This window comes from Dendrobates tinctorius, unplaced genomic scaffold (assembly GCF_039654945.1).
Source record: "Dendrobates tinctorius isolate UK_male_01 unplaced genomic scaffold, ASM3965494v1 ptg000081l, whole genome shotgun sequence".
Lineage (NCBI taxonomy): Eukaryota > Metazoa > Chordata > Amphibia > Anura > Dendrobatidae > Dendrobates > Dendrobates tinctorius.
Window position 1 is genome coordinate 13,555,014 of NW_027361749.1, and position 26,550 is coordinate 13,581,563.

Genomic DNA, 26,550 nt, shown 5'->3' on the forward strand with positions numbered 1-26,550 from the left:
GTAAGGTCTTATTTTTTGCGGGACGAGTTGACGTTTTTCTTGGTACCATTTTCGGGCACGTGACATTTTTTGATCGCTTTTTATTCCGATTTTTGGTACGCAGGATGAACAAAAACCAGCGTTTCATGAATTTCTTTTGGGGGGGTGCGTTTACACCGTTCCGCGTGCGATAAAATTGATAAAGCGGTTTTATTCTTCGGGTCAGTACACTTACAGAGATACCTTATTTAGGTCGTTATTTTATGTTTTGTCGGTTTTATGCAATGAAAACTATTTTATATAAAAAATAATTATTTTTGCATCGCTTTATTCTGTGAGCTATAACTTTTTTATTTTTTCGCTGATGATGCTGTGTGGCGGCTCGTTTTTTGCGGGACAAGATGACGTTTTCAGCGGTACCATGGATATTTATATGCGTCTTTTTGATCGCGCGTTATTACACTTTTTGTTTGGCGGTATGATAATAAATCATTATTTTTTGCTTCGTTTTTTATTTTTTAAGGGGTTCGCTAAAGGGGTTAACTAATGAGACAGTTTTATAGGGCGGGTCGTTACGGACGCGGCGATACCTAATATGTGTACTTTTATTGTTTGTTTTTTTTTATTTCTAAAAAATGGATTTATTTGGGGGAATATTTTTTTTTTTTCTAATTTATTTGGCGATTTTTTAAAATTTATTTTAACACTTTTTTTTATTGTTTTTTTTACTTTATTAAATAGTCCCAGGTGGGACATCACTGTCCTGTGACAGATCGCTGATCTGTCACATCACAGATCGCTGTGACAGATCAGCGATCTGTCACAGGCACTGCAGAAGGCTTCCTCATGCCTGCGCTTTGCAGGCACTGAGGAAGCCAGCTTCCTGCAGGCCCCCGTCGCCATCTTGGATTCGGGGGCCTGCAGGAAAGGAGCCCCCCGCAGCAGCGCTGCACATTGCGCTGCCGTGGGGGGCTCAGGGAAGCACGGAGGGAGCCCCCTCCCTGCCGATGCTTCCATTTAACCCCCGGTACACCGCGATCATGTTTGATCGCGGTGTGCAAGGGGTTAACGTGTAGGGGGCGGTCCGTGACCGCCCCTGACACATTGTGCCGGGTGTCAGCTGTGATAATCAGCTGACACTCGGCCGCGATCAGCGGCGCTCACCACGTGGGCGCCGCTGATCGCAGCAGACGTACTATCCCGTCCATGGGCATAGGGGCCCGGGTCCCATGGATGGGATAGTACGTCTGATGTCAGGAAGGGGTTAAAATCCGCCAAAAAGGCGGAAAAGCGGATACGTTCCAAACTGATGTGAACGGATGGCAGCGGATCCGTTTTTTGACGGATCCGCTGATTGAAGAATTTTAAAGGAACCGCTGCGAGAGAGAATTTTTTTCTTCTCTGGCCGCCAGAAATGATTTCAGGGTTAAATTTACTCCTGACTTCATTCCACCGGGCATGTGCTGTATAAAAATGCGGATCCTTCACCACAAAAAACGTTACATGGTCCGTCCAGGAATCTCGGCGGACGCAAAAAAATTGGCAGATCCGCAAAAAAACGGATCCAACGGATGGCCATCCGTCAAGATCCGCCAGTAATGCAAGTCAATGGGGGAAAAAACGGATCCGCCAAAAAAAAATGGCGGATCCGTTTTTTTGCAAAAACGGCGGATTTTGACTGATGGTCAAAAACAGAAGTGTGAAACAGGCCTTATTCTCCATACAAATATTCTTTTAAAAAAGACAAAACCCCACCTTAACTTTCTTGAATATTCAGGTTTATTAGCCTTTTGGATAGACCGACACGAGCAGAACTGTAGTTGTTCAATGATAACAGTGGTCATCAAAAACACTAATTGCTCCCCATTGTGTTGGAGAGGCTGCGGTATGTTGGGGACACTTAGCCACATGTGGTGGTCGTGCTCGAAATTACTAAATTTTTGGGCTAGCCTAGAGGATGTGATAGCTGAGGTAACTGGGATCCGGATGGCCTTACAACCCAGTATGGTTTTATTGCATATCGGTTTGGATGAGATCCCGTATGTGTTGAGAGGAGTGTTCTCACATTTGCTTATAGCCGCTAGACTGGCAGTGGCATCCAAATGGAGAGTGGCCAGCGCTCCGACCATACAATTTGTGATTGACAGGATGAACCTTCATTGCCAATACGAAAGGGCTCTGGTATTATCTGCGTCATTTAAAAAGAACAAGTCCCAGATTTGGGAACCATGGCTTGGTAGCAGTCTCTCCTTCAATCCACCGTGATGATGCTTGTGCTACTTCAATTCAGGGTCTGATATTCCCTGCCCGCGATGAACCCTGCTATGTGTCTAGCTTATATGCCACTTTGATATTCAGGAACCTGCACTTTAGCAGATCAGTTTCTGTTAAGACCTTTGAGCTAAGTAATTTACAGTCGTATACTTAGGTGTACCTACCCCCTTTTCCCCCCTTATTCCTTGCCTCCTACGTTTGAATGTCTGTTTTCTTGATGTATTACAGTCATATGTAAAAGTTTGGGCACCCCTATTAATGTGAACCTTTTTTCTTTATAACAATTTTGGTTTTTGCAACATGTATTTCAGTTTCATATATCTAATAACTGATGGACTCAGTTATATTTCTGGATTCAAATGAGGTTTATTGTACTAACAGAAAATATGCAATCTGCATTTAAACAAAATTTGACCGGTGCAAAAGTATGGGCACCCTTATCATTTTCTTGATTTGAACACTCCTAACTACTTTTTACTGACTTCCTGAAGCACTAAATTGGTTTTGTAACCTCATTGAGCTTTGAACTTCATAGCCAGGTGTATCAAATCATGAGAAAAGGTATTTAAAGTGGCCACTTGCAAGTAGTTCTCCTATTTGATTCTCCTATGAAGAGTGGCATCATAGGCTCCTCAAAACAACTCTCAAATGATCTGAAAACAAAGATTATTCAACATAGCTTTTCAGGGGAAGGATACAAAACATGGATTTTTGTGAGTACTCACCGTAAAATCCTTTTCTCCGAGACGCTCATTGGGGGACACAGAGACTGTGGGTGTGTGCTACTGCCGTCTGGAGGCTGACACTAGGCATACAAAAAACAAGTTAGCTCCTCCTCCACCGCATACACCCTCGCCCCTATAGTGGGCGGAAACCAGTTTAGTGCAAAAGCAGTAGGAGGACATACAAAAATTAGCCTTAATGCAATAAATCATATGTCTGAAAAAAGGGATCACCCTGTCTTAAACAAGAAAATATGTTAAATAATAAGTATGAGCCAACCGGCTATCAGGGTGGGTGCTGTGTCCCCCAATGAGCGTCTCGGAGAAAAGGATTTTACGGTGAGTACTCACAAAAATCCATGTTTCTCCTTCGTCTCATTGGGGGACACAGAGACTGTGGGATGTCCTAAAGCAGTCCCTGGGTGGGATAACACTCACCGATCCAAGCCGCATGCTTTCCTGTTTAAAGGTGTGCCACTGCTGCTTGGAGAATTTTTCTGCCCAGGCTCGCATCTGACGAAGCCTGAGTATGCACACTGTAATGTTTACAAAAAGTGTGCAGGCTGGCCCAGGTTGCTGCCTTGCATACCTGTTCTGCCGAAGCCTGGTGCCGAAGCGCCCACGAGGCGCCCACTGCCCGAGTAGAGTGCGCCCTTACTCCAGCCGGAACTGGCGTGCCTCTAATACGGTAAGCCTCCTGAATGGTTAGGCGAATCCATCTAGCTATGGTTGACCGTGAGGCTGCGAGGCCCTTCCTGCGCCCTTCGGGGATCACAAACAACGAATCCGTCTGGCGGAAAGGTGCTGCCCTCGACACGTATCTCCTGAGAGCTTTTACCAGATCCAATGTGTGGAGCGCCTTTTCCACCCTGTGAACTGGCGCTGGACAGAAAGAAGGCAGCACAATGTCCTCATTAATATGGAACGAGGACACCACCTTTGGTAAAAAAGGTGGCGGAGGCCTAAGGACTACCTTGTCCTTAAAAAAGGTCAGGAAAGGGGCTCTACAAGATAACGCTCCCAACTCCGATACTCGCCTAATGGATGTTATGGCTACCAGGAACACAACCTTTCTGGATAGATATGCCAATGAAACATCCTGTAGTGGCTCAAACGGAGCCTCCTGTAGTACAGACAGGACCAGATTAAGATCCCAGGCCTCCAATGGTGCTCTGAAGGGAGGTACTAAATGAACGACCCCCTGCAGGAACGTTTTGACCTGCAAATTGGTAGCGATCTTTCGCTGAAACAGGACCGACAGGGCCGATATCTGTCTTCTAAGGGAACTTGGCGCCAAACCTGCGTCTAGGCCAGACTGAAGGAAAGCCAGTATGTTGGGCACAGAGAAGGACAATGGCGGAACCCCGTGTTCCCGACACCACTGGAAGAAAACCTTCCAAGTGCTATAATAGATCCTTGCCGAGGCTGGCTTTCGGGCCCTTACCATTGTCGCGACTACCTCGCGCCCAAACCCCGCCTGGGTCAGCACCCAAGATTCAATGGCCACGCCGTCAAACGCAGGGCCCCCAAGTTCGGGTGGCAGATCGGTCCCTGGGACAGTAAATCTGGTCGTTCCGGTAGCCGCCATGGTACGTCTGCGATGAGCTGTACCAGATCCGCGTACCATGCCCGTCGGGGCCAATCCGGGGCCAGCAGAATTGCCAGAACCCACTCTGTCTTGATCTTCCTGATAACCCTGGGGAGAAGTGGCAGCGGCGGGAACAAGTATGGGAGCCGAAATTAGTTCCAGGGTATCACCAATGTGTCCGCTGCGACTGCTTGCGGATCCTGAGACCAGGCGACAAACACGCCAACTTTGGCGTTCTTCCTGGAGGCCATCAAGTCCACGTCTGGTGTTCCCCAGCGCTGGCAAATCTGCTGGAACACCTCGGGATGTAGTGACCACTCCCCGGCCGTGATGTCCTGGCGGCTTAGGAAATCCGCTGCCCAATTCTCGACGCCTGGAATGTAAACCGCTGAGATCATCGAGTGGCTCCTCTCGGCCCAGTGGAGCACATGTCCCACCTCGCGCATGGTTGCCCTGCTGCGTGTGTCCCCCTGGTGATTCACGTACGCCACTACTGTGGCGTTGTCCGACTGAATCCGAATCGGGTATCCTGCTATCACGTGTTGGAACTGCTGCAAGGCCAACCGTATTGCTCGAATCTCCAACAGATTGATAGGGAGACGAGCTTCCTGAGGCGACCACTGCCCCTGTGCCGTGTGGTGGCGGAAGACTGCCCCCCAACCGGAGAGACTCGCATCGGTCGTGATCACTAACCAATGATCCGGAGGAAAGGGCTTTCCCTGCAGAAGCGACCGATCGCGTGTCCACCATTGAAGAGTCTGTCGGACCTGAGAGGACAACCTGCACGGGTGATCGAGTGAGAACGGGCTCCTGTCCCAAGCCGCTAACAGGGCATGCTGCAGGGGGCGGAGATGAAACTGAGCAAACGGGATTGCTTCCATCGCTGCCACCATCCTGCCTAGGACCCCCATCCCGAATAGGATAGTATGGAGGCCTGGCTGTTGAAGTCTTCGAGCTCCCTGTCGGAGTGCCCGAGCCTTGTCCTGAGGGAGAATTACCAATCCCTGGGAGGTATCGAATATCATTCCTAGGAAAACAATCCTCTGGGCCGGCGTGAGGAATGATTTCTTCCTGTTGATCATCCATCCTAGACGAGACAAGGTATCTAGTGTGATGGTGACACTCTCCTCGCACGCTGGACGGGACGGGCCCTTTACCAGAAGGTCGTCCAGGTATGGCAACACCACAATGCCCCGGGAATGAAGAGCGGCCATGGCGACCGCCATCACCTTCGTGAATATTCTGGGGGCCGTGGCCAAACCGAAAGGCAGCGCCACAAACTGGAAGTGCCGTCCCTCGACCGCAAACCGTAGGAATCTCTGATGCGGGGGAAAAATAGGGATGTGTAAATAAGCATCCTGAACATCGATTGAGGCCAGGTATTCTCCCTTCTCCATGGAGGATATAACTGACCGGAGGGACTCCATGCGAAAATGCCTGACCCTGATGAACTTGTTTACTAGCTTTAGGTCCAGAACCGGCCTTACCGCTCCATCCTTTTTGGGCACTGCGAACAGGTTGGAATAAAACCCTTGGGTTCTTTCGCTCCTTGGCACCAGAACGATGACCCCTTTGTGCTGCAGCACTTCGATGGCCCCCCCGTAATGCCTCTGCCCGAGACCTTGACTTGGGAAGCCGGGAGGGAAAAAATCGTATTGGCGGACGTTTTATAAACTCTATCTTGTACCCGGAAGATATCAGCTCCGTCACCCATGCGTCGCGTGCCAACGCAGCCCATATGTGACAGAACCGGTGCAGACGACCGCCAATCCTGCTGTCCTCGGGTACCGCACTTCTCGAGTCATTTTGTAGAGGGCCTCTGGGACCTGGCCCCCCTTGATCTGGGCGGACGCCCTCGCATCCTACCCAGCGGGTTGGTCCTGTAGGTGACCTGACGCTCTTTGTCATGGTTATAGCGCGCAGGAGCGGGGGTACTGGCCATTGCCGTCCACGCGGGGGCGCAAAATGCCCGAAAACGCGCCTGAGGCTGACGAAATGGCGTCCTTGTTTTCTGTTGTGGGAGAAAACTACTTTGACCCCCTGTTGCGTCCGAAATGAGTCTATCCAATTCTTCCCCAAATAGTCGGTTACCCTGAAAGGGCAGGGAAGTCAAGGATTTTTTAGACACCGAATCAGCCCGCCACAGTCTTAACCACAAGGCTCTCCTAATGGCGATTGCATTTGCTGCTGCAAGTGCTGCGCTATTAGCTGCATCCAAGGATGCATTAATTAGATAGTCACCCGCCATTGCGATCTGGCTTGTTATCTCGGCCACCTCTGCTGGCAACTCCCTATCCTGCAGGATCTCATTTAAAGAGTCCGACCAGGACATCATGGCTTTGGCTACCCATGTTGCCGCAAAGGAAGGGAAGAGCGCTGATCCTGATGCTTCGTACACCGAGCGCGCTAATCCCTCTATGAGCCGATCCGTGGGGTCCTTGATGGCCGAACCACTAGGCACTGATAACAGGGATCTTGAGGCCAGGCGGGATACCGGGGGATCCACCCCCGGAGACTCTGCCCATTTTTTACAGAGCTCTGGCGCAAATGGATATCTTGATCCTAGCGTCTTCTGTCCCGAAAAACGCTTGTCTGGCCGTTCTCGGTGCCGCTGCACCATATCCTCGAACTCAGGATGAGTGCTGAACACTCTCCGCGGCTTCCGGGCCTTTTTAAAAGACACCTTATGCCCTGCGGTTAGGGTGACCTCATCATCAATACCCAGAGTCTGGTTGACAGCCTCAATGAGACTGTCCACCGTCTCCCGGCACCCTGGGGTGTCCAGGTCCAAGGATTCTTCCACATCCTCTACTGAGCTCTGCTCGCTCCCTGAAAGGGGTGACGGCGAGCGTGATGCCACACTCGCAGATGCTGAAGCACCGGAGGGGCCTGGCGACACAGTATGGGTTCTCTTCCTATGTGCCTGCCTAGAGAGTGCGGCCCCTGCAGGCCGGCGGCTCATGTGAGGAGGCAGAACCCTCCCAACCAGGCGAGCCGTCATCTCTACCCCTATCCGGGGCCTGAAGGGTCTCAATTGCCTTTGTTAATGATACCATAGACCGAGAGAGGGATACCGCCCACTCTGGGGGTTCCGGACCCCTGGGCTCTGCTGCGGGGGAGGGCTCCTGGGCGCGTTCGGTCTCACAGGTTTCACATAATTTACTGGTCTGCGCTCGTGGGAATCTAACCCCACAGGAAACGCATGCGGCATAGAAGGATGTGTGCGTTTTACCTTTTCCAGACATACTGCTGGAAAAGGCCAGAAAAATAAATAGATAGATTCTTATATATATATATATATATATATATATATATATATATATATATATATATATATATATATATGTGTGTATGTATATATATATATATATATATATTGTGGTGTAGTTACCACTATGTCAGCTAGGGGGCGCTGTGTGGGTGTCCCAGGACGGGTGTACAGGCACATTCAGTGTGGTAACAGGAGCAGGGTCCTAAATGACCATTATGGGTCTCAAGGTGGGTGGCCTTGGGATGCAGGCTCCAGGGTGTATTGATCAGCAGAGGTACTGCTGATCTTTCTGTTACACTGTGTCAGGGAAGCCTGTGTGTGTCTATACAACCTTTAGTGATGTCATAGCCATGTGATCACCTGTGGGTGTGGTTACAGGGCTATGTAATTGAGGTGTTTGGCACATGTGAGAGAGTGTGAGAGTGAGTCTGTCTGAGTGTGGACAGACTTCCATGTGTCCAGGTGGGACACTACAGAGAGTGTGAGAGTGAGTCTGTCTGAGTGTGGACAGACTTCCATGTGTCCAGGTGGGACACTACAGAGAGTGTATATGGGGAGGACTACAGCTCCCAGCATGTGCTGAGACTCTCAGTCCAAGTCTGAAGCCACGGACATTTCTGTTCCTTTGCCTGAAGTGAAGGTTACATTTCAGTGTTATGCTGTCTATGGTTTATGGAGTAATAAACCTGGTGAAATTTTAAAGGAACGTGCCTCATGTTTGTCTCCCGCTGCACCTAAGCGAGTCGAATCCCTACAATATATATTTTTTTTATTTTTTTTTTTAAGGAGGGCGAATGCGGAGGAGAGGGGAGCCGTATATGCCCTAGCGTGGCCTTCAGGCCGGGGTCACACTTACCGCTCTGTAAGTCCTTTCCCGGCTCCTGCCGTGGGAGGCCCCTCCAGCTGCGTTGGTGGCGGTCTCCGGGGACTGCCGTGCTTTGTGCGGTAAGCTGCGCTTCCTGCGGCCTACCCCGGACTGCCGTCGGGGACTCCATTTTATCCGGCTCCCGCCCTGCCAGGAGGGGGGCGGCGCCGGAAGTGACGCCGACGGACGCCGCGCTGAGGGCGGGACTTCCGCCCGCGGACCAGGCCGGAGCCACGGCCTAAATTACGATACCCCCCGCCCCGGATCCTGTAACGCCGATACCGGGGACGGGGGGCGCCGAAGCGACGCCGCCTAAGACGCGGCCGGAGCGCTGCCGCCCACTTCCGCCCGCGGCCTAGGCCGAAGCCGCGGGCTAAATTAATGGCGCTACCCACCTGGGGTCCAAACGCCGGGCCCCAGCGACGTCCTCTCCTCCACCTCCTGTGCAGCCACTGCCCGCTCTGCCCCAGGTATTGGGGGGTTTGGGGGGGGGGCCCAGGGCCCTCCGCACCTGCTAGTCTCCTTCTTGGACGGTGCAGGCACCCTAACTCCGTCTGCCCTGTAGGGCGAAGAGAGGGACCGTCCGCCGCCGTGCAGCACCGCCGTCAAGCGTTGGTGGAGCAGTGGGGGCGCACAGACTAGTCTTGTGCCCGTGTGCAAGCCCATGGTTTCCATACCTAGGGGTGGACAGGGCTAAGTCTGGCATAGTGTCCCACGTCGCGGGAGAGGAGACGTGGAGGGACTCTCGCACGTAGTCGCCCGTTGCTGGTTTGGGGAAAATCGGATCCTTTCTATAGGATAGATGTCACTGTGCATCGGTCAACAATACAGAGCATGCATAACGCCTTTTTGTATGACCAAACAACTCAATCTTTGTTTCATCAGTCCACAGGACCTTCTTCCAAAATGTAACTGGCTTGTCCAAATGTGCTTTTGCATACTTCAGGCGACTCTGTTTGTGGCGTGCTTGCAGAAACGGCTTCTTTCGCATCACTCTCCCATACAGCTTCTCCTTGTGCAAAGTGCGCTGTATTGTTGACCGATGCACAGTGACACCATCTGCAGCAAGATGATGCTGCAGGTCTTTGGAGGTGGTCTGTGGATTGTCCTTGACTGTTCTCACCATTCTTCTTCTCTGCCTTTCTGATATTTTTCTTGGCCTGCCACTTCTGGGCTTAACAAGAACTGTACCTGTGTTCTTACATTTCCTTACTATGTTCCTCACAGTGGAAACTGACAGGTTAAATCTCTGAGACAACTTTTTGTATCCTTCCCCTGAAAAGCTATGTTGAATAATCTTTGTTTTCAGATCATTTGAGAGTTGTTTTGAGGAGCCTATGATGCCACTCTTCATAGGAGAATCAAATAGGAGAACTACTTGCAAGTGGCCACTTTAAATACCTTTTCTCATGATTTGATACACCTGGCTATGAAGTTCAAAGCTCAATGAGGTTACAAAACCAATTTAGTGCTTCAGGAAGTCAGTAAAAAGTAGTTAGGAGTGTTCAAATCAAGAAAATGATAAGGGTGCCCATACTTTTGCACCGGTCAAATTTTGTTTAAATGCAGATTGCACATTTTCTGTTAGTACAATAAACCTCATTTGAATCCAGAAATATAACTGAGTCCATCAGTTATTAGATATATGAAACTGAAATACATGTTGCAAAAACCAAAATTGTTATAAAGAAAAAAGGTTAACATTAATAGGGGTGCCCAAACTTTTACATATGACTGTATTAATCTACTCTGCACTGTTTGCGGAATTGATGTGTTTTCATGTTTAACTAAGTAAAATTTCAATAAATATGATTTTGGAAAAAAAAAAAAAAACAGTAATTGCCTAATAATTGCGCACACAGTGTAGAATTAAAAGTTTGAAATACTTTCCTGCATCAGAATTGCTAATGTAGAATGGCGATAATCCAGCCAACAGCCCATCCCTATGTATATGCCCAACCAGAGTATGGAAATGCTGAATAGCGTATAGTCAATCTGGATGCTAAACGCTATATCTGACAAGCCTTCTTGAATATAGAAACTGCTCCTACAGACTAGAAGTAAGGTCAGAGGCTTCTAATGATACTTCACTGCCTAGAAAAAGGACCGTGCAAGGGGATGAAGAGAAAACAAAGGACAACACGCTATCCGAACTCCCATTTAACATGGCAAGACATCAGACTAGGCAGAGAGAGTAGTGCCTAAAGGTGTAAAGCCCCCGTCACACTAAGCAAGATCGCTAGCGAGATCGCTGCTGAGTAACAAGTATTGTGACGCAACAGCGATCTCGCTGTGTGTAACACCTATCAGCAACTGGCCCCCCTGCCGGGTATCGCTGATCGTGCTCTAATGTCCTAGGCCATTTTTGATCATTGGTCTCCCGCTGACCAGCACGCATCACTGCGTGTGCCAGCGGGAGACCATCGATCAGCGAGCTCCCAGCGCTGTAAGCACTTAGTTACCCCCGCTGTTTACCTTGGATACCAGCTCCCAGCACGAGCACGCTGGTATCCAGGGCGCGCTTGTTAGGCCTCTTTCACACTTCCGTTTTTAGTAGTCAGTTAAAATCCGCCAAAATGGCTGAAAGCGGATCCGTTCGTAACTGATACAAACGGATGCCACCGGACCGTTTTTTTGACGGATCCGTTGAATGCAGAATTTTAAAGGAAAGAGAAAGAGAAAGAAAGAGAAAGAGAGAGAGAGAGAGAAAGAGAGAGAGAGAGATTTTTTTTTCCACCGCCAGAAAGGATTTCAGGGTTAAATCCCCGGCTGACTTCTCTCCGGGCATGCGCACTGGAAAAATGCGGATCCTACGGCCAAAAAAACGTTGCAGGGTCCGTCCAGGCATGCCGGCGGACGCAAACATTTTGGCGGATCCACAAAAAAACGGATCCAACGGATGGCCATCCGTCAAGATCCGCCGGTAATGCAATTCTATGGGGAAAAAAACGGATCCGCCAAAAAAAATGGCGGATCCGTTTTTTTCAAAAACTGGCGGATTTTGACTGATGGTCAAAACCGGAAGTGTGAAAGAGGCCTTACCCGCGTCGTCGCTGGTCCTGATCGCTGGTGAGATCTGCCTGTTTGACAGCTCACCAGCGATCATGTAGCGACACACCAGCGATCCTGACCAGGTCATATAGTTGTCGGGTCGCTGGTGCGTCGCTTAGTGTGACGGGGGCTTTAGAAAGATGTTAGAGCATAGGCTTCCCAATCCATAGTAGGTTGCCAAGATGTAGGAGGTGTCAACTCTTCAGCAGTCCTGACTGTGGGATACCCGTGAGCACTGCACCAAAGTGACAGAGCAGCTATCCTATAGTGGTTAGCACTGCAGCGCTGGGGTCCTGAGTTCAAATCCCATCAAGGACAACACCCACAAGGAGTCTGTATGTTCTCTCCGTGTTTGTGTGGGTTTCATTCGGGTTCTCCAGTTTCCTCCCACATTCCAAAGACATACTGATGGAGAATCTAGATTGTGAGCCCCAATGGGGACAGTGCCGATAAAGCACTGTGGAATTAATGGCGCTATATAAGCAAGTAAAAAAAAATTAAAATGGTAGGAAATAGATCTCTCAGATCTGTTAACTGTGACGTACTTGCTTTGAAAATCTATGTCATAAACGCTGGAAAATCCAGATGACACAATGTGCAGTTTATGGGTCCAGCTATAGAGAGTTAGCGCTGAAGTCTATTTGGTCTCTCCCAAAAAGCCTGAAAGCTGCAGCTTGTACGTTCTCAACAGCAGCAGGGAGGATGGACATGGAGTAGCTGTCAATCAGACTAGGTGGACAGAGATTAAGTTAAACTTTCACACAGAATTGAATGCGCTATTTTAACATGGATTCTCAAATTAAGTACATCAGTGTCATCGGGTCCAAGAAATGATTTAACAATGTATGCTGATTGTAACATAGAAACTGTTGACAGGTGAACTTTAAATAAAAAAAAACACATTTGTTCAGCTTCAAAGGGACTTTTTGTTACATTGTGTTGAAAACTGATTGTGGTTCAACCCCATTAAGTACAGTTGCCATACCACAGGGTAAAAAAAGCTGACATACCTGCTTCAGAAAGGAGTCCATAGCATCAAACGCATTTTTCTTCATTTCATGGTTTGAGTGGCCGCACCACTTGGATATTAGTTCAAAAATAATCCGATAGTCTTCAATTAGGTACTTATTAAACTGGGATGCATGTTGCGTAAGAAGATTTAAGGCAGCTGCAATTTATATAAAGTCAACATGCTGATTAATGCAAAATATAGATACATGACCAAATCAAAAGAAGAAAAAGCCAGAAAGTACCGTATTTGAGAAAAAAATTAAAAAGAACATGTGTCCGAAAACCTATAAGTAAATAATAATCAAAAGATCCAACCCAAGACAATACAAATTACATGCATTATTAATTGTATCTTGTAGACTTGAGGTTTTTCTACTCTCCTGAAAAATCCTTCTCAGAATGACTGTATTATTCTGATATTGATACGAGCATTTTAAAAGTCCAGCTATAGAGTGAAAGAGCTCATCAGTCTAGGAATATTTAGGCTATGTACCCACATATGCAGAAAATTCCTGACTAAGGCTGTGTGCACACGCTGCGATTTTTAAGCGTTTTTGCCGCGAAAACACTTAAAAAACACATACAGAACGCACTCCATGCATTCCGCACATGCTGTGCTAATGCTGCGATTTTTTTCCGCGGCGGAATCGCATCACGGAAAAAAACGCAGCATGCTAATTCTTTTTGCGGAATCGCCGCAATTCCAAAAAGAATTGCCGCGATTCCGCACCCATAGGAATGCATGAGATCCGCTTACTTCCCGCATGTGGCTATGCCCACCATGCACAAAGTGAGCGGCTCATGTGTGGATGGTACCCACGGTGTGGAGGAGAGGAGACTGTCCTCCAGGCCCTGGGTACCATATACCTGTAAAAAAAAAAAAAAAAAAAATCAGGTTATATTCACCTTCTGGCGTCTAGCGCAGCCTTCCCAGGCCTCAGCGATGCTCCCATTCCCAGTAATGCCTTGCGGCAAGGACCTGTGATGACGTAGCGATCTCGCGAGACCACTACAGTATCGCGGGACTTTACGTCATCAAAGGTCTCACAAGGCATTACTGGGAACGGGAGCATCGCTGAGGCCTGGGAAGGCTGCGCAGGACATCGGTGAGAATATCACGATTTTTTATTTTTTTTTTATTATTTTTAACATGCTATCTTTTACTATTGATGCCGCATAGGCAGCCTCAATAGTAAAAAGTTGGTCACACTAGTCAAACGCGGGAAAAACGTGAAAAAAAAGTGCAAAAATCGCGGAAAAAGACGCAAAAAACCCGCACGTTTTTCCTGGGAAGAAGTGCTGTTTTTTTCTGCATACGTGGGCACATAGCCTAAAAACCGGACTCCTTCCCAGGAAATGCGCATTTTTTATGCGGTTTTTTTCTGGAGCATCCCCAGTCTCATAGAATATAGCTAGAAATGCGGATTTTTCCACGAAATTAATGAGCATGCTGCGTTTTTTACTGCGATGTGTTTTTTCGCGGAAAAAAATGCATCAATATGCACAAAAAGTGCAGAATTCATTAAAATGAATGGGATGCTTCTTGTAAGCGTTTTTACCGGCTTAAACGCTTACAAAAGAGAAAAACGCTTACGTGTGCACACACCCTTAGTCTCCACTCACCCAACCTGACTGACCGCTGAAGATTGTACTGAGCAGTGTGAGATCGCCACAGCAGCAGGGAGGAGGGACACAGAGGTTGTCAAAATAAAAGATAATCAAATTAAGTAAATATATTTTATAACATATATATAACGTTATAAATATCTTTAATGTGAAAAAGAAAAAGTAGGAAAAAATATACATTATCATTTCTTGTGGGATAAAGCAAGAAATATGTACACGTTATAACCAAACAAATACAATGAAGGAAAAACTCACCTATAGGCACAGCGTATCTCTTCAGGTCAATCTGCAGAAAAGAAAACACACAAATGAAGCACAGAAATTTACAGTGCTTAATTATTACAATAATGACTAATACTGTACCTGAGGATTTATTGCCTTCTTTGTATATTCAAAAATTTCTTTAGAAGTGCTAGGATCTGGGAGGAAAAAATGTGATCTGATGTTACTGTATGAAGGAAATAATAGCATGCATATAACATACAGCTCTGGCAAAAATTAAGAGACCACTGCACAGTTTCATAAAAATAAGCTTCTCTACATGTCGGACGGGCATTCCATTGCCGTGTCAGTTGAATTCCAACCAGAGTACACCTCATTCTACTTAATGTGCTTCTGATTAGGTGATCACCTGAACCAAATGTTATTTAATGAAGGAAAGTATAAAAAACCCTGCTGTGGTGTTCACAATCCTCTTGCAATAGGACAAGCTGGATGGCAAAACAAGTGCTAGTAATATCCCAAAAGTAATAGGAATGAAAAAATAACTTTTAACCATGCCAAAGGAGTTGAAAAGTATTGAGCGAGGAAAAGAAGGGCTCAGTTCTGGCTTTACTAGCAGAGGGATACAGTCAGCGTCATGTATTCTCCATTCTTAAAAATTTCTAACACAGCAGTCCATTACAACAAGGTCAAGCAGCAGACATTGGGGACAACAAAGCTACAGACCAGCAGAGGGCAAAAATGATTCTCCACTGACCAGGATGACTGTCATCTTATTCGAATGTCACTCAGCAGCCACAGGATTACATCAAGTGACCTACAAAAGGAATGGCAAATGGCAGCTGGGGTGAAGTGCACGGCAAGAACAGTTTGTAGCAGGCTCCTAGAGACAGGGCTCAAGTCATGTAAAGGAGAAAAAAGCCTTTCATCAAAGAGAAACAAAGGAGGGCCCGGCTGAAGTTTGCCAAAGACCATAAGGATTGGACCACAGAGGACTGCAGTAAGCTAATCTTCTCTGATTATCTCATTTTCAGCTTTGCCCAACAACTGGTCGTCTATTGATTAGAAGGAGACCTGGAGAGGCGTACAAGCCACAGCGTCTTGCACCCACTGTGAAATTGTGTGGAGGATTGGTGATGATCTGGGGATGCTTCACCAAGGCTGGAATTGGGCAGGTTAATCTTTGGGAAGGACGTATGAATCAAGCCACATACAAGGTTATCCTGGAAAAACAGTTGATTCCTTCTTCTCAGGCAATGTTCCCCAACTCTGAGGACTGGTTTTTCCAACAGGACAATGCGCCATGCTACACAGCTAAGTGAATCAATGTGTGGATGAAGGACCACCACATCAAATCCCTGTCAAGGCCAGCCCAGTCTCCAGACCTGAATCCCATTGAAAACCTCTAGAATGTAATCAAAAGGAAGATGGATAGTCACAAGCCATCAAACAAAGAAGAACTGCTTAAATTTTCGTACCAGGAGTGGCATAAAGTCACACAAAAGCAGTGTGAGAGACTGGTGGAAACCATGCCAAGACGCATGAAAGCTGTGATTAAAAATCATGGTTATTCCACAAAATATTGATTTCTGAACTCTTCCTGAGGTAAAACATTAGTATTGTTGTTTCTAAATGATTATGAACTTGCTTTCTTAGCATTATTTGAGGTCTGCAAGCACTGCATTTTTTTGCTATTTTGACCATTTCTCATTTTCTGAAAATAAATACAAAATTTAGTGCTTGGAAATTCAAGGACATGCTGTCAGTAGTTTATAGAATAAAAGAGCAATTTACATTTTACTCGAATACATACCTATAAAGAAAAAAAATCAGACAAACTGAAAATTTTGCAGTGGTCTCTTAATTTTTGCCAGAGCTGTATATTAAAATCTTTTTTAGCTTTTCAGGACGACTTTTTTTTTTTTTTTTTTTATTTCTACCCGCACTCTCCAATAGACAACTTTTTATTTTTTGCTGATGTTGCTTTACAAGATCTTGTATTTTGAGCGACAAGTAAAAATTTTGGGATGGATATAATTAAACAACTGATTCATCCTAATTGCTTTTATAAATGTCGGTATCCTTATAAAAGAAAAACAAACCAGCAAAAAAACAAAGAAGCAGTGGCATTTTAAAACAGATACCTTTGAGTAGATGTTTTTACCAACTACAGGGATTTATTACATGTTGGACAATATACATGATTAAACATTGAAACTGCAACACCAAATGGCCAATGCAAGAGTTACCATGTCTATGGTAATGAATCTGATTGATGAATTTGACCAGTTCTCCGGTCTAAAAATTAGCTGGCAGAAATCCATGTTGTTAGCTCTAACCAATAGGAGATGGAAAGTAGGGGATGAATTCTGAGGGTTATGAACAGTATCCCACTTTAAATATCTAGGTATAAACATAGCAAGAAATAACACGCAAATCCGTGATTTAAAGATATCATCTCTTTTGTCATACCTGCGGGAGAAAAATAGAATATGAGACGCCCTCCCTCTGTCAGTAGCTGGGAGAATCGATGTCATTAGAGTCATAAAAAGTAACAGGAAAATCAGCACTCACCCGATCCTTCTTTCAAGATGTGGTTTTAATACATAAAAATGGTTACATTGATATTTGCGGATGTGGAGGTGTCAGGGGAGTTGTTTCATGAACAGTGAGACCTGCCGGACTACGGCCATTTCACGTCTTGCTGGCGCTTCTATGGGTCCCCATAGAAATGCCAGCAAGGTGTGGAACGGGGACCCATAGAGTAAGAGACTCTCGAAACGCGCGTCAAGGGGTACATTGTAACAGTTTGGATCCTGGGTAACTATGATTATTCTATAACTAAATATAACTGTATATCCTTTATGATTGTTATGCACTTTATATATTTTGTCTATTTGTCTACCTATTGACCGGTCATGATGTGCAAAGAAATTCATTCAGCTTATAGGTCCCTAATTATTATCATTTTTTTATGTCTCATGATTTTATTCACATGGGTTCCTGTTCCTAAGATGATGATAACCCAGTTTGATGTGTTGGAGCTTTCAGTTGCTTGCACTGTATAATTTTTCCTGGCATATTTTTTAAGCATTTTGCTGTTATTTATTCAGGGATATTATTGCAAGATGTTACATACCATTATTCTTGGACGTAATTTTTCCATCTGCTCAATGTTTGCTTGTTTTTTTCATTTTTTGTTGTGTGTATTGTCATCCCTTTTAAAAATATTTTAAATAAGACTCAATAAAATTTTTATTTTATATGTACCATTTGGAGGATTTTTCTTATGTAGGTTTTTTTCTCATACTACTCAGCTGGCCAACTTCACGTTCTACAACGCTGCATAGCACATAATCATTTGCCTAATTCTGAACACCACCTTGCGCAATGTTGGAATCTTCAGTGTCTATGGGGGGGATCGTGGAGGAACCAGTTCAATACTCACGCTGCTTCTTCCCAATTCACAGTCTTGCCGTTGAATTGTGGAGAGCGAGCAAAAATATTTTTCAATTCAAGGACACAGTAGCTGAGTCCCCCTTATGGAATAACAGTGCTCTTCTGTATTGTTACATTCCCAAGGTGCTCAGTTTTGGTCGAACTTAGGGGTCAAAACACTGGCACAAGTATATATATATATATATATAGGGTCTTCTGGTTTCCTTTGATCAATGTCCACAGCTCTATTAAGTCTACAGTCATGCTTTCTTTAGCTCTGTGCAACTAAGGCATGACCTAAATACCCAGTTCCCAGAAATTGGAAGTTTGCTCTTATCCTCATAGCCCCTGATTGGAATTTTAACGATCCAGGGTCCCAAAGGGTTGATCTCCTTTTTATACACCCAGTTACTAAGCAGGAGATGATGCTCCTCATCACCATTGTTGGTTGAGGCCAAATGGAGGATAGAAATGACCTCGCTATCAGAGGAGGATTGGGAGGTTTTTACCTCCCCACAATATGTTTCACCATCTATTAGTAACAAGCTTGTCCAAATGTATATAGTCCATCAATGGTACCTGACACCTAACTGGTTACATAAAATGGGTAGATCTACCACTGCAGATTGCCATACGTGTGGGGAAAGGGCAGCAGATTCTATACACCGGATGTGGTATTGCCCTCTTACCGAAGACTGTTGGAAGGAGGTCATAGCTATCCTCATAGAGATCATACAACCCCTGTACCAGTCTGCACTAAAGCGGGTTTATTAGGAATCCTTGATGAGACCTGGGGCATCAATCCTCGCAGTCTTCTCAGGGAAACATTGTTTATGGCTCTCAAGGCTATCGCCATGCATGGATGAATAGAAAACCCCGGAAAATTTCGATATAGTAAATACTGCAGCTTCCAATGAGAGGGTGGTATATAAAAATAGAGACTGTCCTGAAAAATTTAATAAGGTATGGAAGCCTTGGTTTGATTCCGCTTTGACTCACAATAGTCCCCAGGCAATGAGGAGCATTCTCTCATGATAAAACATGTGAAATTTGGTGCCTGACATGGGGGGGGTCTTATGGTTATGGTTAAGATATTGGACCCATGGTATGTGAAGGGCATGGTTAAACTTTGCCAGACAGCATTAATGAGCAATGAGTAATTCTGTTTGTTCTTTTGTTTTATGATGTAACCTTGTAAAATTGTACAATCGTCAATAAAACAAGTTTAAAAAAAAATTGCAACAACAAGAAAAAAGTAGTGGAGCTACGGAAATCACAAGATCAAGACATGCTAATGATATGCAAAAGAAAAATTTTTTTTTTTTCCAAACCATGTCAATTTAGTCAGTATCTAGTATGAGCGCCATTTTCAGAAATGTCCATACTTGCACACTTTGGCTGCCATCAATAAGTTTATTAAAGGTTGTCCGAGCAAGGTTCTGCCACGTGCACTTGGGCACACAAGACATCAAGATCCGCTGCTGGCAGCTCTTTTTGCAAATACCAATGACATCCCAGATGTGCTTGATATAACAAGTCTAAACACGCTACAGGCCATGGAAGCACTTTTGGGCCATGCAGGCTGTTCAGAGTAGCAACAGCAACATGTAGCCTAACTGACCTGGAGTGAAGACTAGAGGGGTCCTGCAGCCTTACATTATGCCCCCTCCTGTCCACACCATAATCCCATGTGTAAAATCTGTGTGACATTCCCTCGTAAAGGCCTCTTCATGGCGTTGTCCATGTGGTCTCTAGATAGAGACTGGAGTTTGGAATGAAGCAATGGAAGTCTATCCTCTTCAGCGAGGAGTCTTTTGTCTTGGATGCAATGATAGATAGAGCTTGGTCTGTTGTGTAGGTTCAGGGAATGTCTGAGCAATACCAGGATTTTTGGTACTCACCATAAAATCTGTTTCATTGGGGAATACAGGAAACCATGGGTGTATGCTGCTGCCACTAGGAGGCTGACAATATGCACAAAACAATTAGCTCCTCCCCAGCAGTGTACACCCACCAATTGGTACCAAGTTAATCAGTTAGTAAGAAAGCAGTAGTAGCAACATGTAATGGAAAAATATATGAGAAAAACCACAAAGTCAAACTAACAATAGTAACAATCAACACAGTTGTCAAACATCAGAGGGTGCAGTGTTCCCCAATGAAGGCTCCGAGAAACAGATTTTACGGTGAGTAATCAAAAATCTTGTTTAATCTATTGCTTCATTGGGGGACACAGAAAACCATGGGATGTCCCAAAGCAGTCCCTGTGGAGGGAACAGCACAAACTCCATTCACGTCAGAGAAATAGTGACTGCCGCTTGCAAGATTCTCCTACCTAGGCTGGCATCTGCAGAGGTGTAGGTATGAACTCTGTAGAACTTGGCGAATGTGTGAATAGAAGACCATGTCGTCACTTTGCAAAGCTGTAATTTGGATGCCTGATGGCGAATGGCCCAGGAGGCACCCACCGCTTAGATAGAGTGGGCCTTAATCCCAGGATAAGGTTTTCTGTTCTTAATCCGGTATGCCTCCAAGATACCCGCCTGGATCCAGTGAGAAATTATAGCCTTGTATGGTGGAAAACCTCTACGAGAGCTCTAAGATACAACAAAGAGAATCCATACTCTGGAAGGGGGCAGTCATGGAAAGGTAAACGCGAATCACCCTGACCAGGTTTAATCTGCTCAGAGAACGTTCCACGGGATGAACCGGAGAAGGACAGAAAGAGGGGAGGACCTTATCCTGATGCAAAATAAGAAAGGGGGAGTGACAAGAAAGCACTGCCATATCCGAAATCCGCCTGATGGAACTAATGATCAAGAGAAAAAACACTTTTCAAGATCGAGACAGGGAGACTTCTATGAACAGTTCAAAGGGGGAACTCCTGTGAGCTTCCAGAACCAGGTTGAGGTCCCAGGGATCCACTGGAGGTAGATATGGAGGAGCAGCAAGAGCCACTTCCTGAAGAAAGCTTCACACTCTCAGGTCAGAACCTAAGTTCTTTTGGAAAAGAATAGACAATGCTAACTAAGACTTGGCTCTTCAGCGAGCTGAGAGCAAGCCCTGCATCTAATCCTGCTTGAAGGAAGGTCAGAATAGAAGGAAGAGAGAAGACCATGGGGGCAGTGTGATTTGACTTACACCAACGGAAGAAAGCTTTCCAAGTCCGATAGACCCGAGGCGATGCAGGCTTACAAGCTTAGATCACCGCCTGAATCACTAGGCCGGAAAACCCGGACGATCTTAGAATCACAGTTTCAACAGCGACAGTGTCAAATCAAGCGACTGAGAATTTTGGTGGCAAATGGGACCCTGAGAAAGAAGATATGATTTGTCCGGGAGTCTCCAAGGGGCATCTGATAGAAGATTGAAGACCTCTGCTTATCAGGCCCTCCTGGGCCAATCTGGTGCTATCAGAATGACCAGAACCCCCTCTGCTTTGATTTTCTTCAAAACCCTGGGAAAAAGTGGAGGGAACATATAAGGAAGCACAAACCATGATGAGGGTATTGCCAGAGAGTCGAAGCACACCACAAGAGGATCAAGGGACCTAGAGACGAACTGCGGGACCTTTCTGTTTATCCGGGACACCATATGATACATGTCCGGATTGCCCTACCAGAAACAAATGTGATGAAAGACATCCTGATGTAGAGACCATTCTCCCACCATGAGACCCTAACGACTGAGAAAGTCGGTGGCCCAATTGTCTACGCTGAGGATGTGTACTGCTGATATTGTCGAAACCTTGTTCTCTGACCATATAAGAATCATGGAGACGTCAGCCATGGCCAGAGGACTCAGAGTTCCTCCCTAGTGGTTGAATTGGTAGGCCCCGGAGAAGGTCCTGCTAGCAGAGGAGGAAAAGAAGAATGGCTCTGATCTCAAGAATGTTGATTCACAGCGAAGACTCCTCCAGTGACCAATAACCCTGGACCGTAAGATTGTGAAAGACAGCTCCCCAGCCAAGGAGACTGGCATTCGTTGGACTCACCTGCCAGTACATAGAGAGGAAGGACCGACCCTGACGAATGAGCAGGGAGGACAGCCGCCAGTTTATGGACACCCTGACTAGGGATGAGATCCAAACTGAATGATCCAGGGAGAGAACATATGTGTTTCACTTCGACAGGATGGTCCGCTGAAGGGGCCTGGTGCAAAGCAGAGCAAAAACCACCATGAAGACAGAGGAGCTTGAAGAGTGTGTCCCCCCACTGGATAGCTGCTCTCTTTTCCTCGGGAAGAAAGACTCAACTGAAGGGTGTTGAATTAAAATTAGATGCTGGGTAGGAACTAGAAATGATTTTGCCCTGTTGACTATCCAGCCGAGTAGAGACAGGGTGTCAAGAGTGTGATGGGCAGGATTTCCTGGGCTCGAAAGAAGGATGGGGCCTTGATGAGGATAACATCGAGGTAATGCAGCACCACTAGAACCCTGGTCCGTAGAATGGCCATAACCGCAGCCATTATCTTTGCAAAGACCCTGGATGCGGTTGTCAGACGGTAGGGCAACAAACTGAAATTGGTCATGCTGTACCGAAAAGGGCAGGAATCTCTAATGACTCGGAAAGATCGGGACATGGAGATAGTTGTTTTGGATATCCACCGAACACAGGAACTCTTGAAATTCCATGGAAGAAATTACAAAGATGGACCCTTTTGTTCAGTAACTTGAGATCTAAGAAGTGTCGTACCATCCAGTCCTTCTTTGGAACTACAAAGAGGTTTGAATAGAAACCTATAAAATGTTCCTAAGGTTAAAAAGGAATGATGATGCCTGTTCGGAGGAGCGAGAAAATGGCTGCAAAGAAACTAGAAACCAGGGAGGGATCCCTTGAGGGGCAGGATTCGAAGAAACAGTCTCGGGGCCGTGAAATTAACTCTATTTTGTATCCTGACGATACCACCTCTTTGACCCAGGCGTCCTTGACAAAGGCAAGCCAGCCGTCCCTGAAGAACAGGAGTCATGCGGAGGAGCATCTGCTAGGTCTGCTCCTGGCGGATCTGCCTTGCACATTGCAGGGGCGTCAGGAGGGAGTCGGCTTAAAGTAAGGCCTCCTTTCCTGTAGTGCCCGCAGCCTCTACTGACTGGAAGAATCCTCCACAGGCAAAAAACAGCAAAACGGATGAAAGGGATGAAATTTATGCTGGGGGGTGATCAAAGGCTCCGAGATTTAGCCTGAGGAAGAAGAGATGTCTTTCCCCCGGTGGCTTCCATTATGATCTGGTTTAGTCTGCTTCCAAACAGTCGTGCTCCTTGGAATGACAGACAGGGCAGAGACTCCCTGGAGGACAATTCCATCTGCCATGACTTTAGCCATATGGTTTTGTGGACAGTCACTACATTAATAGACACTTGAGCTGCAGAAGAGGCAGAATCCACTACTTATTTTCCTGCTTGTGAGATCTGGTCTGCAAATTTGGCTAACTCGTCAAGTGCATCTCCCGCAAGGATTCCTTGATGCTTAGCCCATGCAAATATGGACTTTGACACCCACGTGGTGGCAAAAGCAGGGCATAAGGAGGAACCTGCCGCTTCAAAGGCTGACTTGGCAAACTACTCCACGAGTATGTCATTGGGGTCCTTAAGCAATGACACGTTCTTAAAGGGAAAGGACCGTGTTGGTGGAGATTCTGGAAACATGAAGCAAACGGATACAAAATACCGAGCAGATACCCTCTCTGGAAGAAGCTGGTCAGAGTTTCCCTTTCTCTTGAAATGACTCCCTCAAATTCCTTATCGGGAGCAAAGGACACTAGCTGATCGGATGACTATGATGGAGCATCCGTAATATCAAGGGACTGGTTGACCACTACAATAAGATTCTCCACCACGTCTCCCATGTTAGAGACCTGTCAAATCCTGTGGAACTTATTTTTGGACTTCCATGCGCTGCTTGACATAATACACTATTGCAGTTATAATTGAAGATTAATAATTTATTCTTACATCGAAACGCGTTGGGAATAAATTATTAATCTTCAATTATAACTGCAATAGTGTATTATGTCAAGCAGCGCATGGAAGTCCAAAAATAAGTTCCACAGGATTTGATTTATCGGCGGTCCCTTGTTTGACCATTGGACGTGTAGCAGCTGACTACTAATCTCATATGCTTGATCTCTCCTATAGCAGGTGAGTGGATTTCTTATTTTAAAAGTATCATCGGATAAGACCCTATTTGCGCTTCTCTGTTCCTATAGTGTATTATAATGTTAGAGACCTGGTCAGAGTCCAGGTTAGACTTAGCTTCGGAACCCGAGTCTGACTCGATACCGCTCATGCATCTGGGGAGGACAGCTAGGAATAAGCCACCAATCCAGAGGGGCCAGGTGGCGAAGGGGAGTGAGAAGAGTAACTGGAGCGATTCTACTGCCTAGCCCTCTTACGGCCATTGCTGGTATCTGTAGAAGGATATCAGGCATCCGTAAAAGGATATCCGGCATCCGTAGAAGGATATCCGGTATCCGTAGAAGGATATCCGGTATCCGTATAAGGATATCTGGTATCCGTAGAAGGATGTAAGCAAGGGTTATGGGAACCGCCACCATGGGCGGAGGGAGTAACAGGCAATCTGGTCAAGCACGGCTATTAGGGTTTGGAACACCTTGGTTAGCTTTGCAACGTATTGAAAAAGAGAACACGCCCACTCTGGGAAAAGGGGGGACACTCTTTCCGGGAATGGTGAATGACTCCTGGGCATTAAGGACAGAGAAATTGTTATTGCTGCAATCCTGCATTTACAGGAAGAAAAAAAACAAAGTGTAACAACAGTAGCAGAGGCCGGAGGACGAGAACACGTTTCTTTAGAATTAGACATGATGAGAGGTAAGCTCACTAACAAATTCCAGAGGTTAGGGGACAGAAAAAGGGCTTATGCTAAGGAGAGTGTCAGTCTGCAGAGCATAGCTTACCCACAGGAAAGCTGAGGTCGTGCAAGCTAATCCAGGGGTTCTGCAATAATGAGATTCTGAAATACTGGCTGGAGAGGCTCTTGTGATGCTGAATCTGGTGCCGGAAAATGGCGACACAGGGAGGAAGACGCGGTTCTCCTGAGAGCAAAGGACACACAGTTTCCCGTGCCACAGAAGGAGAGGGGGCATGTCCGCTGCAGGTGGGAGAAAAGCCTGTTCAACAAGGAGGACTGAGTGGGTGAAGCCAAGGACCGCGGCTAGGCCACACAGAAGCCAAGGCTTTGAGTAAAAAAAGAGGCCGGAACAGGAAGGGAGTGGCATGGAAACAAACAGGAGAAAAGAGGGCCTAATGACCAGTACACACAACTCCTTATAGAGAGCCCAACAAACATGTACATTGATAGCAAATAAAAAGAGCACCAGTCTAGTGGATCCTGTGGGAACATCAGATCTTGTAGACCCTGTTATCACCTCTGATAAATAATCTTCTGATGACCAATCTCAGAAAACCTGTGGGGAAAACCTGTGGAAAAAGGAGGTACTGCTTCATCCCTGAACAGGTCTCAAATGTAACAGATGTCTAATCCTCAAATTCAGAATGACTGTCTCCTGACGCCATCTGGCTCTGGTGGGCAAGCGGGCAGGAGTATGTTAGAGGCTGGGGTCCTGCCGAACAGACAAATAAGGATACGGGGTGTCAGTCCACCCCGTACTATGTCTCTACGTGGGAAAACAGAGTGACTGTTCACATAGTCCCTCCAAGGGTTAGAAAAGGGCAACCTCTGAAAAAAAAAGGGGGGGGGACGTTACCTAAAACCGAGGTAAATGTGGGTCTAGTGAAAGACTAATGTCTGCCTCCTATTGACACTAAGTTAAACTGATTTACTTGGTGCCAGTTGGTGGATGTACTGTGCTGAGGAGCTAATTTTTTTATGCATAGTGTCAGCCTCCTCTGGATGCTGCAAACACCCATGGTTTCCTGTGTCCTCCAATAAAGCAACAGAGAAAATCTGTGCTGCTTGTTAAAACAACACGACAAAGTTTTCTGGGTGAATCCCTTTAGCCTCGTACAGCAGATATGGAGAAACTCAGCGAAGACCTCCACATGCTTCGCATATTGAGAAAACCAATTTAAGCTACTTATGCTCTAGTACCATACTCCTTCCCTATTACATAAACTTAACTCTAGCATTCCTAATTGCTGTTGGAGGTGTGGTAATACTGGAGGTGACTTACCCCTACTTGCTCTTGTCATGTGCAAGACTTCATAGTTCTTGGGAAGTTGTTAAGACTCTTATCTTTAGGCTATGTACCCACATATGCAGAAAATTCCTAACTAAAAACCGGACTCCTTCACAGGAAATGCACGTTTTTTTCCGCGCGATTATTGCACGTTTTTTATGCGTTTTTTTCCGGAGCATCCCCAGTCTCATAGAATATAGTTAGAAATGCGGATTTTTCCACTAAATTAATGAGCAAGCTGCATTTTTTACCGCAATGCGTTTTTTTTTTTTCGCGGAACAAAAACGCATCAATATGCACAAAAAGTGCGGAATTCATTAAAATGAATGGGATGCTAAGCGTTTTT

At 46.0% G+C, this 26,550-nt stretch overlaps 1 protein-coding gene across 2 annotated transcripts in view; it reads right to left on the reverse strand.

Moving 5' to 3' along the window:
* Positions 1–26,550, reverse strand: part of PRKDC (protein kinase, DNA-activated, catalytic subunit) — a 503,687-nt gene that overhangs the window by 405,247 nt on the left and 71,890 nt on the right. For both annotated transcript variants that reach the window (XM_073583775.1, XM_073583776.1), the window contains exons 8-10: positions 14,751–14,806; positions 14,643–14,673; positions 12,761–12,918 (exon numbers count right to left, since the gene is read on the reverse strand). In XM_073583775.1, the coding sequence (XP_073439876.1) occupies positions 12,761–12,918; positions 14,643–14,673; positions 14,751–14,806 (245 nt within the window). The remainder of the gene's footprint in view (positions 1–12,760; positions 12,919–14,642; positions 14,674–14,750; positions 14,807–26,550) is intronic.